The following is a 16,469-nucleotide window of genomic DNA, read 5'->3' as shown; positions in this document are numbered from 1 at the left end:
GCACAGACTAGTTGAAATGAGGAGAGAGGGGAAAGAGGAAACCTGCCTTCACTTCAGTGGGTGGGTCTCAACATCGCCAGCGGACTTCAGCAGTACCAGAGAGAGGGAAATTACGGTCAGTGTCTCTCTGACATTGGAGACGGCAGCACCATCTGAGCACAGGAAAAAAAAAGGAATGAAAATACTTTCTCATTTATCTTCTTTCCTGTTAACAAAAGTAAAGCAGGTGAAGCGCATTTCCAGAGAGCAGCTGCGTATTTGAGAAGGGACTCACAGGATCTCCTGCAGGCTTTACAGGAGAGCCGTCCCGGTGGCTCTGACCATGACTCCGCTCCTGTCTCGGACGCTGCGCCTCGCGGTTCTGATCGACGCGCTCGCTGGCGTGCGTTCTGCCCCGGAGGGCCAGCTGCCCGACATCACCGACCGGGCCTTCATCGACGCGTGCGTCCTGGCGCACAACGGCCATCGCTCCAACGTGACCCCCACCGCGAGCGACATGCGGTACATGGTAACGTATGGAGGAGCGTTTCCTTTCATCTCCCGTCGTCACCCACCAGGTACTGCTGCAGTAACTGTACACAGTTACCATGGAGATGTGAGGACAGGGTGAATTTACTTTAACATCAGCCTGTAAAAGTAGAAAGTGGAATGGGTAAAAGTTTCGTTTTGCTACAATTGATTGGCCCCATTGACATTTGACTGGCCCATTGGTTTGGATGTGGTACAACAGATTGCGAAGACTGCAACCCAATAGATTGTTTTAGAGGAATGTTTTGTGAGTGTTGAAACGGCAAGCTATAGCCACAAGCACTAAAAAAACTCAAACAGAGAAGTGGCTGAGCTCCTGCTCGTTAATATGTACACTACCTTATGTAAGACGTGCTGAACAGGGTCCCAGAGGCAAGATCCAGCCTTCATATTCAGTGAGACAAGGAAGACTTTGATGGGAGCTTTACATTATCAGAACCCCTTACAACCTTCTAGTCTATACAAACTTAGTCTATACTTCCTCCCAGGAGGAAGCCACTGTGCGGCTCTTTAACTCTATTTCCCTGGTTGCATTGGCTCAGGTAGTTAATGTACCCTTGCAAAGTACTTAACCTTTTGAAGAAAATATTTCGTGAACTCACATCACAAGTATGGTGAAGTTTCCTTAAACGGGAAAGCCATCGCGGCATCGCGCGTCCCGCTAGGACGCGCATTTGGCGACCCTGCCAGACAGAAGGAGAACAGCCTCCATGACCCACTAGCCCTGACCTGGAGGACTCAGACAACGTCTTTTTATAAAAATTCCACACATCGCCATCATACGCAACATCTGACGGTGCTGTGTAAATATTTACAATGGCAGTAACAAAAAAGTGTTTATGTTAAAAGAAATTTACCCAGACTAGGATAACTTAAAAAAAAAAAAATCTTTTTTTAGAAACAAACAATACAGGCTGTGCCATTGCTGATGTAATTTTGAGCACACAGAAGAGAATAAAACATATATGTTCGTGTGCACATTGTGATGAACTGATAGGAAACATATTCAAGCAGGATGGGTGGACACTCCAAGAACGTCACTATCTGTTCTTTTATGATTGTACCCCCTCAGGGAGACCACACTGTTTATTTTACTTCTGGCTGACATGTTATCAGATTCTGAGTACTCACATTTTTGGAAAAATAATGACTTTTATGCATTATTGACTGTGAGGTAAATACAATGAATACTGAAAATTGAGGTTTGGTTGCAAAAAATCAGAAATGTATTTATTTCTTTTTTAAATCCTTGGTTAATAATAATAATAATAATAATAATAATAATAATAATAATTATTATTACCTAAGCATAATGCCTTATCCAGGGGGGTCTAAGTTTTCATAATTATTAATTATAATTTATAATGGGAATATTATAATCTTAAAATGGGCTTATTTCATACGTTATTACAGTAGGCACCATATCCAACAAAAATGTGCCAAATTTCAATTAACCGATAAAGTTAAAGGATTAAGGTATAATCGCAAAAAAGACTTACGGGCAAACAGAAACCTGCTAGCTATAAGCAGTTTCTTTGTCACAGGTTTAATGTTCTTATTATATAGAGGGAATCCCTCTCCTGTTTTAAATGTGGATCTATTCATAGCTGGCTTTTGTGAGCTCAGTGTTGTTTCACTGGGTGGGACTTCCTCAGGGTCACTAGTGATAAATTATTTGGCTGTGAGACCAGGGAGGTGTACAATAAAACAGACCAGATTGATGGCTTATTTTTGTACAAAATAATGACAAACTATGGTTTGCTATCGTTTCCAAAAAATACGAAATAACTCAGAAACTACTGCTTCAGCAGACAGCTAACGGCTACATCTGCAGTTCTCAATGTCGTATCAGTGTATCAGTGAGCAGTAGCCCGATCTTTACATTGATGCATGACTTGGGAACTATGTCCCAGTTTGCGCCAGAATGGGGACAATGTGGAGCACAGGGTCTTGATACAAAGCTACAGAAGTCCAGAAAAAAGGTCATTTCAATCAAACTGCAATACGGCACATTTACAGTGCTGTTGACATTCCTGATGACAATCTTGTAAGTGAGAGTATAGCCGTTTACAGGTTCTACACGTGTAAGAACTTTACACATGAAAGTCTTATTCGTGTAGGCTACACAAAAATGGCTGATTGTCGCTCATTTTCTGCAGTACTTACGCTGTGTCAGTTACCCTCATGCTGTTGTCGTGTTTTTCCCCGGTCCCGCAGACGTGGGACGGGGCGCTGGCGAAAAGCGCGCGCGCCTGGGCCCGGAGCTGCAGGTTCTCCCACAACCCCCTCCTGACGACCCCGCGGAAGCTCCATCCCCAGTTCCACCCCGTGGGGGAGAACCTCTGGGTGGGAGAGTCCGTCTCCGGCTTCCAAGCAGAAAAGGCCATACAGAAGTGGCACGAGGAAGTGACCGACTTCACCTACAGCACGCTGGCCTGCAGGCCCAATAAGATGTGCGGCCATTACAAACAGGTACCGTATATGCGGTTGTACACTTACCCTGTTTCTACCGCTCATATTTTTATTCATTTTTACACTTACATAACCACGTAGGTCAACCGGACAAGTGGGTAAGGAACGTAAGGGACTGTGCTGCCAGTCAGGTGTAGGGGGATTGATTGAGTGGCTAGATGTACAGAAATGATTTTGTGCAAATTTGTGTCCAGGATACTGAGATTTACACCCTTTAATATTTTTAAAAGGACGTTTTTATGGCCATATGACCTCAGTTTAATGTGTCCATTGCTGTTACTGGGGCATTGTCCTCAAGTGTGGGATGAGAACGCCCCTTTAAAATCTGTGCCACTTGTTTGGTGTTTCTCTTTTCCTACACAATACAGTAATTTGACAGCAGAAATGTTCCATCTGCTTCTTTGTGTTATCGTTCTTCAGGTGGTTTGGGCCCAGAGCTACAAGGTTGGCTGTGCGGTTCAGTTCTGCCCAAACGGAGTCGAGGAATATTCTAAAAAAAAATCCACCATCTTTGTCTGCAACTACGGAGAAGCGTAAGAGATACTTAAAAGCACAACAACCAGCAAATACATTCACATTCACTTCATTTGGCAGATTCTTCTGTCAAACGCATACATTTACATTTCCTCATTTGGCAGATTCTTCTGTCAACCACATACATTTACATTTCCTCATTTGGCAGATTCTTCTGTCAAACACATACATTTACATTTCCTCATTTGGCAGATTCTTCTGTCAAACACATACATTTACATTTCCTCATTTGGCAGATTCTTCTGTCAAACACATACATTTACATTTCCTCATTTGGCAGATTCTTCTGTCAAACACATACATTTACATTTCCTCATTTGGCAGATTCTTCTGTCCAAAGTGATTCGCCACCATAGCGAACAATACCAAACGCTAAAAACACTGATAAATACACCGGAGCGGAGCTTACTCTAGATATTAAACGCAAAGCTTTTTATTTTAAACTCTACTTCTACTTCTACGTAGAGTGAATAAAAATGGAATTTTCTTCAACGCTTTTTAATACTGCAATAAAACCGATAGCACTCAAATAAAAATAAATAAATATAAAAAAGGAGTAGCTAAGGATCATCATTGTCAACGTGAGTTCCAAGGCTGCTATGGCTGTGAGTGGCCCCAAGATCCAACCCCTCAGTTTTCAGAAGTTATTAACAACTACGCTGTTAATATCGGGCAAAATAATAACAGGCACGACGCTTGTGACCCCGTTTCCCAGCGCAGCCCCGAATTAAGAACGCCCGGTGACGTGCTTTTGATGTTCTGTCGGGTGTGTGTGCTCTCCCCAAACAGAGGGAATTTTAGGGGTTTCCCTCCCTACAGCGAAGGAGCGTCCTGCAGCGCGTGTGACGGAGGGACATGCGAGCGACACCTGTGCCGTGAGTGTCCCCTTATTGGCCAGTCCGCCTGGATACCGTAACCACGGTTACATTATCCAACCCCAAACACCCTCTTCCTGATTTCCCTTATTTGTCACACGGAACGGTTTCAGATCTTCAAGCAAAATGTATTGTCAGACAAAGGGAACCCAAGTAAACCGAAAACACATCTTCAAAATTATTATTATATAAGACCCATATCGCCCACGTGAAAAAGTAATTACCTGTATCTTGTTATTCCTGCTATTCAAGTGTTTAATATGTTCTTCTAAATATTATTAAATATTAAATATTATAATAGTTTTCATGCATAGATTTATGCATGAAAACTATTACAAGTATTATGTTTCTCAATATTTCTTTCTTTGGTTCTCCAGGTGATTCAAAAAGAGATGAAGAGAAAAGTAAGTATGATTTAAAACTTCTAATTGAAGGCAGACAAGATGCAACACAGACTACTCTCAGAGAATAACTCCCAGCTGACTTTACCCTAACCGCTGACCATAACACGTGTGACTAAATGAAACTAGAAAGTGGATCAAAGTTTTCTGGATAAAGTCACTACGAAACAACACCCAGTACACACCCCTTCCTGAGGCAGACTTCTCAGTCCTGGGTACATTGAAACAGGGCTGTGCACAGACCCTTTTTGCGGGGGTGGTGGGCAAAATGAAAAAGGGTGCCTGTGGCAAGCTGGACTGTGTAAAATCGCTGTAGCCAAAAGGGCCATTTTGCTGTCTCAGGGCAGGGGTATATGTTTCAGGGTATACTGATGCTGTGTGCAGGCTACATGTTAGCATACATGCTGTGTTCTGTGTGCAGGCTACATGTTAGCGTACGCGCTGTGTTGTGTGTGCAGGTTTAGATGTTAGCGTACGCGCTGTGTTGTGTGTGCAGGTTTAGATGTTAGCGTACGCGCTGTGTTGTGTGTGCAGGTTTAGATGTTAGCGTACGTGCTGTGTTGTGTGTGCAGGTTTAGATGTTAGCGTACGTGCTGTGTTCTGTGTGCAGGTTACATGTTAGCGTATGCACTGTGTTCTGTGTGCAGGTTTAGATGTTAGCGTACGTGCTGTGTTCTGTGTGCAGGTTACATGTTAGCGTACGTGCTGTGTTCTGTGTGCAGGTTACATGTTAGCGTACGTGCTGTGTTCTGTGTGCAGGTTACATGTTAGCGTACGTGCTGTGTTCTGTGTGCAGGTTACATGTTAGCGTACGTGCTGTGTTCTGTGTGCAGGTTACATGTTAGCGTATGTGCTGTGTTCTGTGTGCAGGTTACATGTTAGCGTACGTGCTGTGTTCTGCGTGCAGGCTACATGTTAGCGTACGTGCTGTGTTCTGTGTGCAGGTTACATGTTAGCATACGTAGGTTCTGTGTGCAGTCATGTTAGCGTCTGCTGTGTTTGTGGCAGGTTACATGTTAGCGTACGTGCTGTGTTCTGTGTGCAGGTTACATGTTAGCGACGTGCTGTGTTCTGCGTGCAGGTTACATGTTAGCGACGTGCTGTGTTCTGTGTGCAGGTTACATGTTAGCGTACGTGCTGTGTTCTGTGTGCAGGTTACATGTTAGCGTACATGCTGTGTTCTGTGTGCAGGTTACAGCAGCTGGAGCCCAGACTGGGACCCTGGCGCTGCGTCCTCCGCGTCCTGCAGCGCTGCCTGCCTGGCGGGGCTGGTGCCCAGGCCCCTGTCCCTCCTGCTGATGTGTGCTGGGGTGTACGGGCTCCAGGTCCTCCGCCAAATCCTGTTTGCGCACGAGTGACCCCCGCTCTGCTGTCTGGGGGCGGAGCTCTGTACGGGGAGCAGGGGAGTGAGCGGGATGGGGGGTCCACTGTGTTTTTCTGCCTTAAAAAAAAAAAAGTAACATATTCAACAAAGTACTCAAAAATGTGTGATTTGGAAGGCACTGAATTCAACAGCACGCATCCCATGTTTGGTCTTGTTACCATAGTTACGGTGGCTGGCATTTTCTTTGGCTGTGCGCCATGTTGTCCAGCCCTGATTCGGAGGATGTCAGAACAGAATAAACTAAACATATCCCACAAATCCCATAACCTGTAGTTCAGAACCTAGCCGTTACTTATCCTTCAGAGAGGAAAATCTTTATTAAAATTATTATTCTTGGATAAATATTAATCTTGGATATCTTTCTCCCCAACCTGGTGTCACACACAGCAAAGATAAGGCAAAAATGATTTTGTTTATAAAGCATCTATAACATTCAAACACATAAGACAACAGACCTACTATGAACTGCAGGAATAATTAAGAACAAGTAGTAAAGACAGAAATTATTAATATTAAAATATTAATAAACATAAAACAGCTTTGGGGCAGTCTTTTTTATGAGCAAATCATGGTAAGCAGTTTTTAAAAAAATCCAAAAAACAACCTGGAGCACAGACAAGAATTAATTATTAGTGACATGTGACATCCTCCCGTGGACCGTTATGAATTCAAAGCTTTCCAAATCTTACCTGGATAACTTTCATATCTATGCACATTAAAGACTGTCATTTACACTCAGCTTGGTGTTTCTCTCCCCTCATGCAATGCTGTAACTTTATAAATTTTATATGAGCGTTTACTGTCACCCTGAATTCAATAATCTGTATCTTTCAATATTATACTATGTGCAGGAAATAATTGTGCATATTTGTTACACAGAAACCTGCTATAGCAATTCGGATTCAAGCACAAGTTAGACAGCAGTGCAGAAAATGTCATTTAAAATATGTACATTAAATATTAATAACTGCTGATTCAGCTCAATTGAGTGAGTGCTGGTTATTAAATATATTATTTGCCTGTGGTGTTACAATAGCAGTAATGCTCAGTCGGGAACTGAACCTGGTTAACATCTCTAAACCAACGTGCCACTGTGACACCAGGACAAACCCAGAGCCTCACTGCTTCCTGTGCTTTCCCAAGGTCAGGACAGACTGTCTCAGACCCTCCCATCTGCACGGAATAACAGCCAGTTTCATTGGAATAGAAAGAAAAAAATGATAAAAAATCATTCTGTCCCTCTTCACCTCAGCTGATGTGCGGTGAGTGTTCTGGCACAAAATGGCTGCCGTGCATCTCAGGTGGGTGCTACACACTGGTGGTTGCCGAGCTGTTTCCCCCTCATCACTGTAAAAACCGCTTTCAGTTTTGAGAACAGCACTTTACAAAAGTAGTTATTATTATTATTATTATTATTATTATTATTATTATTATTATTATTATTATTAATAAATTGTTCAAGTTCTGAGAGAGTACATTTCCTCCTTTTTGGAGTTCACTTTAATGAAGAGAGTTTAATTAATGCTGATCATTTTACTTCAACAAATGTAGAAGTAAAATTTGGCAGCAGAGAGTGAATACGGCAGAGTATGTACTATCCAGAGTATGTACTATCCAGAGTATGTACTATCCAGAGTATGTACTATCCTGCCATAATTAACCCTGCTATTTAGGACCATGGACAGCAGCCATCTCACTTACAGACAGGCACTGCTGACGTTCTGTTCGTTATCAGTGGGCAGCATTGTCACCTCACAGCAAGAAGGGCCTTTCTGTGTGGTGTTTGCATGTTCTCCCCATGTCCGTGTGGGTTTCAAAGTGAAAGTCATAAATCCAATTATTATTCATCTCTACAGTTAGTGATCTTGGATCATTAGTAACCACCATCAGTCAGAGCAGAAGTGTAACTCACCCTCCAGCACAGTGTCCCTATCACAGTTCAGCGATAGGACTTTCTTTAACCACAGCAGCAGGGAGCTCTGTTTCCAACAGCAAACTGAACTCCAGCCCAAGTACAGGGAGCGCATGGCTGCGCGTAGCTTCCAGTATTTCCCAGGATGCGCCTGTGTGCTCTGTCTCCCACGCAGAAGGCCGGGGCGGAGCACGACCCTGGAAGGAGCCCGGCGACGGCTAGCTAGCGCTCATGTCAGCAGTTGCTCGTAGCCACACCCTGGCATCCTGGTGCGCTGGCTAAAAACAACAAAAATGCCCCGTTTAAAGATGGCAGATCTCAGCCAAGGCCAGCCCGTCTGGGCAAGGTCTGCGCCAGACTGCACCGCATCTGTCACCCCCCTCCCGAGGTGGGACGGGGGCTCAAAATAGATCAGACAAAGCCAGTGGAATATCTGACCCAAACAGCCGGCCCTGAACAAGGACGGGGCCTTTCCACACAATGGACCACTCTGACTCAGGGGTGCCCACCCTCTTTATCAGCACAAAAGATAACGGCAAGCCTGTTTTTCCCCTTTGTTCTTTCAAAGTCACAGAAATGTATAGGTGTCTGTGCTATTAATGTTTTTAGTTTATTACACATTTATGTGCTTTCTGGGGCACTGTACTGACTCTTAGTAAGAGGTATTTCAAACTGGACGCGATTACCTACCGTTAAGACTCCAGTGCTGAAGAGAGATACTATAGCACAATCCTTCTCCACATCTCTGACATCATACAGTTTCCCATGACTGAACTGCATCAGAGGTCTCTCCGGAACCGTATGTGACAGGAAGTCACTTACTGACGAGGCTGAAGGTTGGCCCACGTGGCACAGTGCTGCCCCCCAGTGGTGAGAAGCCTGAAACATCCAAGAAGTTAACTAAATATTACACTGCCACTACCTTCCTTAACTGTCACTTAACTATCTGGAGGGTCCCTCTTTAACGGCACTAAACACAAAAAACACCCGATCAACCTGCGTTCGCTCTGCTTCGAAAAAACAGATCCAGTCGGAATGTTGAGCGTCAGAGACACGGACTGTTACTGTACTTTGTCAAGTGTAAAGAACTTGCCTTTTCTCTCTGGGTATGGTACTGCATAGTACGTTACACAGCAGGTCCATGTTATGAAGGGGAAAATATATTTCAGGCTTAAATGAATATGCGTTGCACTGGGTCGGCAGGTAGGGTGAGGGTCGAGGATTGATTTCACAGTAACATATGGTAGTCAGCTGCTTTACAAAGACATTCACCAAGAAAACACAGCTCTTTAATAATCCAAACCAGGTGCACATGAAAAGATGGTAAATGATTTGGAGATCCAAGTCTGATCTGGGATTAAGTTCATTCACATGGTATTCATGGTGTTACTATAAACATAAAATGAAATTGGACAAAATATGTATAACACTGTACAAACAACAACTAAAATGATTTTAAATCCACTTGAAATATATTTCTAGAACTGTCCTACCCCTTGTGTGGCAAAATGAATATAAACGAATCCAGACAATTCAGAAGATTAGGCAGGGCAGAGGACAGCTAAAACAATGATAACCATGTTCAACCTCCTCGATATGTTCTCAACCATGTTCGCTATCGCCTCACCAGGGGCAGGGGGCATTTAAGACGTCCGCGGGATACCAGCCGTCGTCTGGCGGACATGCAGCGGGGTCAGCGCGATGTGGAAGAGTCACTGGCTTGTGCGGCAGAGCAGAGGACATGCGGGTCTAACTCCGGGACTGGCAATGTCAGATTTGGAGGAGGAGAACAGTTCATTTATTGACGACATTGTCGGCATCACGTTACATTTCCTTCTTGAGACAAATTCTCTCTTTTCTTTTTTCCTTTCCTCTCTCACCTCTTTCTTTCACTTTCTGTGAGAATCCTGTGCACCCATCATCATTCAATGCCCTGTTTTAAAATAAACCTTTCATTAATACCAAAAGAAACATACTCACATATATACAGTACAATTACAGTAAAAAACGCATTCCAATGAACCAAATTCTTTAAATAACATATTGATACATTTTTTATTACTTATATTTAATGTGAATGATGTATTATTCACACCGGTGGAAACCCATTCAGGTTGTACGAAAAGGATTAAATGACTGTCAACACATTGCACCAATAATATAACGTCCACACAGCAGAGCCACTAGCGTCAAGCCACACAGAATAGCTTTGAGTACGTCAATACAGCCAATGACTGCCAACTGCCCACGGCCTGGACTGCTGTGACATCATGCACTTAACTACAGATCGCTTAAAAATGGGACTAGCTCTGTACTGCACACTAAAACTGAGCATTCCGTTATACGATACTGCTTTTCTAGGGAGCTGACCACATTCAGACCTTCTCAACATCCTCTCATTGAGAGTAAAAAGGTCTAAGAAACACCAGTGGACAGAAGGGAAACAATGTGGGTCTTTAACTGCCATTATATCCTTACGTTTGGGTTTCTAAAGAATAGACTCAATGAGGTAGATTCTTTTGATTAACCACCGCTATTGACCGACCAAGAGGATATCTCCTTACTGTTTTAGTTGCCCCAAGGCACACGCTCCTGGGATCAGCACGTTATCGTCACAGCGACATAACCTCGTCTTCAGACAAAATCACGTGAACGCAACCACAACTTAGGACAAAAATCACAGAAGCGTAACTGCATCTTATGACAAATCACAGGTACGTAACCGCATCCTTAAGACGACTTGACAACAGACGGCGCTTGAGTTTCACATTAGCGGGGCGGACCTCCTGTCACTAAACATTTAGAGACAGAGAATAACACTGATTTCATTCCTGTGAGAGCACAGACGACAAACAAGAGATACTATGTACAGACAGAGGAGCAAATGAAATCACAGAAAGATCTAAGCACACAAGAAGAAGAAAAACAACAAACAAGAATTTAAAAAGTAGCTATACAGTGTAAAGTGCAACCTGTTATGGCACAAATCTGGTCCTCATTGTGTGTGTGTGTCCACTGACCGCATTGTGAGAACACACACTTTCAGAGCTGAAATCCAAAGAATCTCCAGCCACTCTGTTCCCCCCCCCCCCTTTCCAAAGGCACTGTGGGACGTCCGTAAGGTGACGACAGAAAAGAAAGAAGAGCAATGCCCGTTTGTGCGTTTCTCTTCAACGGTCGCCTTCATGTCGCCTCTCTCATAAAAATCAACGTAAATAGACGACGTCCATTTTGAGCGTTTTGAGAAATTACATTTTCCACGACACCCTCCAGTACTCTAAACCCCTGTTTTTAAGAAGAGTGCATTGAGTCCTTATTATTATTATATGAAAATAATACTGTATGGAGGGGGGGGCAAGCACAACTGTACGCTCAAAGCCCGTCTCGACGCCGTTAAAAGAACTCGATTAAATATTCTGGGTACACCTGGTTGCTGTCAAAGATCACAAAGATCTTGGGGTTCACAATGTCATCCACGCAGCTGTCGTAAAAGTTTGTGATGGTGGTGTCTTTGGAGGGGGGCCGGCTGAACAGGGGGTGTCCCAGGGTGTACTCCCCCACCAGGACCCGGGCCAGGAACATGGACTTGAAGGACGGCTCACTCTGGAACGTGGGCGGGGCCAGGCCGTGCTTCTGCAAAGTGAAGTTGTGTTTCCCGGTGGAGTGGCAGAACTTACTCGAGTACTTGGCATCTCTCGCAAAATAACTTCCTGAAGAGAGAGACGGAGACAGAGACAGAGAATTACTGTTCCTATATCAGACACAATAACATCAGGTCATTGGTCGACCTTACCACAATGCACTTTCGTCTTTAAATTGTTCTTAAGTGTGACTTTTGTTTGATGGTTGGTGTGGTGAATATTAAAAAAATGAAGGAAAAACAGCGTAAATCCTGCTGGAGATTTCTCGGAGAGAAGGCCAAGCGCACGGAGGTCACACTGATCGACAGCGTCCGGGTCGTGGCCGTGGCCCACCTTTGCCGTAGACGTCGCCATGGCTCCCGGTCAACCGCCAGTCAAAGTTGTAGGTGCAGATGGCCGGGACGTTGCTGTGGCCCGTGCCGTGGAACAGCATCTTCTCTTCCACGTCCGTCCGTTTGATCTTCCTCAGCTGGGCCTTCTTCCTTCAGAGGACGCGGGAACAGAACGCAAGATCAGCACACCTCCGCAAACGAACAGCTGCTGCAGTTAAGAGGACTTCCCAGGGTGCTGTGCTTTAAACTTGCACTTTGACGAGCGGTTATTTATTTATTTATTTATTTATTCATTCATTTTGCATGCAGTGGGGGACTGAGAAATCATCCAGGAGCTTTGTGTTGTGATCCTGGATCCAATTCTTGTGCTATTATTCCACATTAACTCAACTCTTGATCATGGCATGCACAAAATTGATCGACAACATTCATCAATGCGATCGCATCAACCACAAGTATAGTGCAGCCTACCGGCAAAAAAACTCCCACAGGTCTAAGTTCTGTATTCTGTGAATTAACTTGATGAGGGCTCCTCCCATTGTCCTCTCAAACAACCTTGCTACCTCTTTGTACTCATAAGTGTCTCTGCCCAGAGAGATGAGCTGGAAGACAAGAATCACAGTCGCGTTAATCAGCACAATCCTGCTTACGCGCTCAAGGCAAGGCGCACAGACTGAGAGGGACTTCTGTGTGGTGCTGGAACTAAATGCCTTAAAATGACGGGGACAGAAAGCGAGACGGGCGTCACTTACCTGGAAAGGCTCCTCAGTATTGATCCTTTCCCAGTGTGAGGGAACGGGCAGAGCAAGGTTATCACAGATAAATCTGTAAAACACACACACGCGCGCGCGCACACACACACACACACGCGCACACACACACGCAGGCACACGCATGCACGTACACACTATTAGAACTGAGGGACTTTTCTCTTTAGATTTACAAAAGTTAAGTTAGCTGGTTAGCTGGCTAAATGAATTCCTGTAATGCTGCTTTGTTGAAATGTCCCTCAGGTCAGTCTTACCTGAAACTTGTCGCTGAATGGAGGGCTCGTTTGATTGGCCGTTGCTTTCCAGTAGTTAGATTAGTTTGTTTCATTACTGCATGTGGTCGGTACAAAAGAAAAACAAGCAAACGAGCATAGAAAAAAACAGAAGTGAGGCAGTGTATCCACGCTCAGACAGAGTACCCTAGTCTCCTCTACTAAATCTGCACTGGCTCAAACTCATGTACATGGAGAGAGCTTTATCCATACTCTCACGTGCAAAAAAGGTTACATTCAGACAGACACCACTGTCATTACAATACTTTGTAACACACAACTAAACTGAACAGGAAGCCGGACATGCTTTTACATATTGGCTAGGTATTAATCGATAGAAAAAATAAGAAGTCATCACCCTCTGATACCTGAGAAATCTAATCTGTAGGTATACTTGGCTGTGTGGAATTCCAGGATGCCCTGATGATTCCTCGCGTAATTCTGTTCGATTTGGTCGCTGGTCACAGAGCAGGCAGCACTGGGGTCCACCTGAAATAATGCAAGAGTACAGAAGGGGAAAAAAAGAAATTTCTCACATACAGGTTGTGGAAACCATCGCAGGTAGCCGATTTTCATGTGTTCTGTTTTAATGTTATCCTCCGTAAAGTTATTATCCATGCTACCTCAAAAATATGCCACACGCCACACTCGGCCAGGTAGAACCAACACCAGCGGCTCTCCGAGGTATCCATCTCCTCCACATCAGAGGACTCGTCTTCTGCTGTCCTTGTAAACATGGTTTTGTCCCACTACAAACAATCAGACAGTCTAATGTGATGCCAAGGGATGAGAAAGGAAGGAAGGAAGGAAGAAAGAAAGAAAGGGACGGAGAAACAACAATCACATGAAACTTTGCGTGACGTGCATTGACAGCTGCACAACGCTGGCCAATTAGCTGCAGCCAATAGGGTGACTGCAGCCCAGCTTTCAGAAATAGTTTTGATCGAATTACTTCCAAAAAGTGCAGATTTCAGCTAATCTGAGATCGGTGGCTGCAAGACGCTCATTGTATTCCCAATACTAGGTTGTAATTGAACTTTTTATTTAAATTGCAAAACACTTCTTTCGTCATGGAACTGAGTAAAAACGAAGGTTATGTTTGTACCGAGCCGCCTAAAGTGCAACCGCAGTTTTCTTTCACAAGAATAATACTCCGACTCTTCTTTTATCGGCTGATTAGCTAACTGAGCATCATAGTTAGCTAGAGAAGCATCGGCAAGAGTATCGAGTTAGTCTACAGATATTCCGATGGGCCCACATCACCCTGTGTGCTTGTTGTCAGCTCATCCAGGTGGCACCGGAGCTGCATTTAATTGTGGCTGCATATTCATACGTTTGCTTCGTCAGCGCTTACTTACATGAACTGACAGACAGTGGAAAAGATGATGTATCAGCGGACCTGCACTAATGATTGCCACCTCACAACGCAGCTTCGCATTCTGTCAGCAGGATGGTGGTTCGTGGAGGCTAAAACAAACGACACGATTTGTGCCCAGTTAATTTTGTCTTACCTGTTGTGAAACAGCCCTACTTGTGTCTATTTTAGTTAGTGCACTCGTCAACCATCCGAGGTTAGACATCCGAAAAGCGAACAAACACCGGCCTCTGCGATTGTCAAGTTTCCATTTTTAATGTTATTGTTTACTTCCGCATACGTCACAAATGTGCCATTCAATTTTGTCGGCGTTTCCGTGAGCATCTTGACTGCCGCCTAGCGATAGGATATCGAAATCGCGCCTTCGACCAAGAAAGAACATCTTGTGCCCTGTTAATAATAGGAAAAGTAAGCAACGACCGAATGTTGATATAATGTACAAAATAAGCGAACAGTATGTTGAGTTTCGCTAACCAAGGAGTGATTGCATTTAAAAACAGATATATGCAAAAGTGGACAAAATATTTTACGTAAAATGCATGAGCATAACTTTTGTACCTATACATTAATCTATTTTTGGGGGCATTTCAAACAGTTACGACAGCAACTCGATGTTAGGATGAAACCACGGGCAAACGACTGCATTGAGGTCCACGAAAAGGACTAGTGATTCCGTCCAGGCCCCACTACTTCTGCAAAATGGCGCTAATTAAATGGCATGAGTTGAACAGGCCCCGTTTCCATGACATTAACCAGTGAACAGCGAGCTTTTTATAAGCAGTCTTTGAGCTCTCTTTGAGAGGGTTACATTCAAGATGCAGCAGTGCAATACAGCATGCAGGGGCAGACACTGCTTTAATTGTCTTTGCATGTCCTGCCCAGCGTGACTCTGTGTGTCCCATGCTTTTTAAGGTGGGCCATGTCTCGTCGACAACTCTGGAGATGCCGACCGCAGGACATCTTTAGAATTTAGGTATTTCAGTGCCATCCTCATTTATCTCGTGTTAATAAAAAATAAATAAATAAAACACATCACCAATGTCTCTTGCCAAGTTTCTGCATTTACTCACTAGTCTGTGAGAGAAAATGCAGCATTGTGATAACAATGATTATATGGCTTTTGTAATCCATATGACAGAAAGACAACAGCAAAACACTGCAGTGAATGATGATAATTCTTCTTTTCTGTATTCCAGTGATGTCAAGATGTGGACAAGACTAACACCATGAAAAACCCGTATTAAAGATACTGTCTGGCTTTGACCTCTGGCACACATTGGCTCAATATACACTTGCCTACATCAGCTTGACTCTCCTGGGTCTAACATAGTAGGTTCTCAATCCTGGTCCTGGAGAGCCACGGGGTATGCTGGCTTTTGTCATTACTCAGAACATGAGTAGCACAGTAACGGATCAGTTAAAGCAGTTTGTCGCACAGCTGACTCAGCTGACATGGTTTTCTGAGTCTGAACCACTCGCTGATCTTAAGGCAAAAACAAAAACCAAAAGACCCCGTGGTCCTCCAGGACCAGGACTGAGGATCAGTGGTTGTAAGGTAATATAGCAATTAGCATCAATACCTGGGGTTGGTCAACATGACAATCAGCACAGGACAAATAAGAAAGAAACAGGTTCACCACAGGTATTATTGACCTACAGCTGAGGCAATCATATCTTAGCAAGACTGCCTCACAAAAACAGTTACTTTCGTTTGCAAACTTATTTTTTTAATTGTCAGTAAAAATATATCGGTATATCAGCATTAACAGAGGGTAGCGTCTTTTAAATTGTCGCAAAGAACTATTCATGCTTTTTTTCTCAAAAAGACGAATGTTGTAATTTTCTGAAATAACAAAGAAGCTCAAATGAAAACGTTATGTCCTGTTGCAGCTTGCTATGGAGACGTTTAATATGGTCAAGCTTTCAGGGGTTTTCGGGGGAAAACAGCTCTAATAGAAAACATCCATCAGACC

The 16,469-nt window shown here is 43.8% G+C and overlaps 2 protein-coding genes and 1 long non-coding RNA gene across 4 annotated transcripts; 1 reads left to right on the top strand and 2 right to left on the bottom strand.

The window, feature by feature from the left end:
- Positions 1-78: 78 nt before the first annotated feature.
- On the top strand, positions 79-7,178 carry LOC135245574 (GLIPR1-like protein 1). The gene is made up of 6 exons (XM_064318695.1): positions 79-508; positions 2,746-3,000; positions 3,421-3,533; positions 4,324-4,409; positions 4,787-4,813; positions 6,002-7,178. The coding sequence occupies exons 1-6, from the start codon at positions 323-325 to the stop codon at positions 6,166-6,168; spliced, it is 834 nt and encodes a 277-aa protein (XP_064174765.1). The 5' UTR covers positions 79-322; the 3' UTR covers positions 6,169-7,178.
- LOC135245577 (uncharacterized) lies at positions 6,116-10,864 on the bottom strand. The gene is made up of 4 exons (XR_010327304.1): positions 9,734-10,864; positions 8,797-8,985; positions 8,107-8,384; positions 6,116-6,251 (listed from the first exon to the last, which is right to left on the bottom strand). It is a non-coding gene; the product is annotated as an uncharacterized LOC135245577 (long non-coding RNA).
- A 50-nt stretch (positions 10,865-10,914) lies between these two features.
- On the bottom strand, positions 10,915-14,791 carry LOC135245573 (protein mono-ADP-ribosyltransferase PARP11-like). 2 transcript variants are annotated; one of them, XM_064318693.1, is made up of 8 exons: positions 14,633-14,791; positions 13,745-13,870; positions 13,490-13,610; positions 13,104-13,179; positions 12,832-12,904; positions 12,551-12,681; positions 12,081-12,229; positions 10,915-11,816 (listed from the first exon to the last, which is right to left on the bottom strand). In XM_064318693.1, the coding sequence occupies exons 1-8, from the start codon at positions 14,699-14,701 to the stop codon at positions 11,500-11,502; spliced, it is 1,062 nt and encodes a 353-aa protein (XP_064174763.1). In that variant the 5' UTR covers positions 14,702-14,791; the 3' UTR covers positions 10,915-11,499. The 2 variants fall into 2 exon arrangements, with proteins under 2 accessions (XP_064174763.1, XP_064174764.1); XM_064318694.1 differs by lacking the exon at positions 14,633-14,791 and adding an exon at positions 14,480-14,604.
- Positions 14,792-16,469: the final 1,678 nt, after the last annotated feature.

This window comes from Anguilla rostrata, chromosome 19, assembly GCF_018555375.3.
Source record: "Anguilla rostrata isolate EN2019 chromosome 19, ASM1855537v3, whole genome shotgun sequence".
Lineage (NCBI taxonomy): Eukaryota > Metazoa > Chordata > Actinopteri > Anguilliformes > Anguillidae > Anguilla > Anguilla rostrata.
The sequence above is the reverse complement of the archived record's forward strand: the minus strand, read 5'-3'. Positions and strand labels throughout refer to the sequence as shown.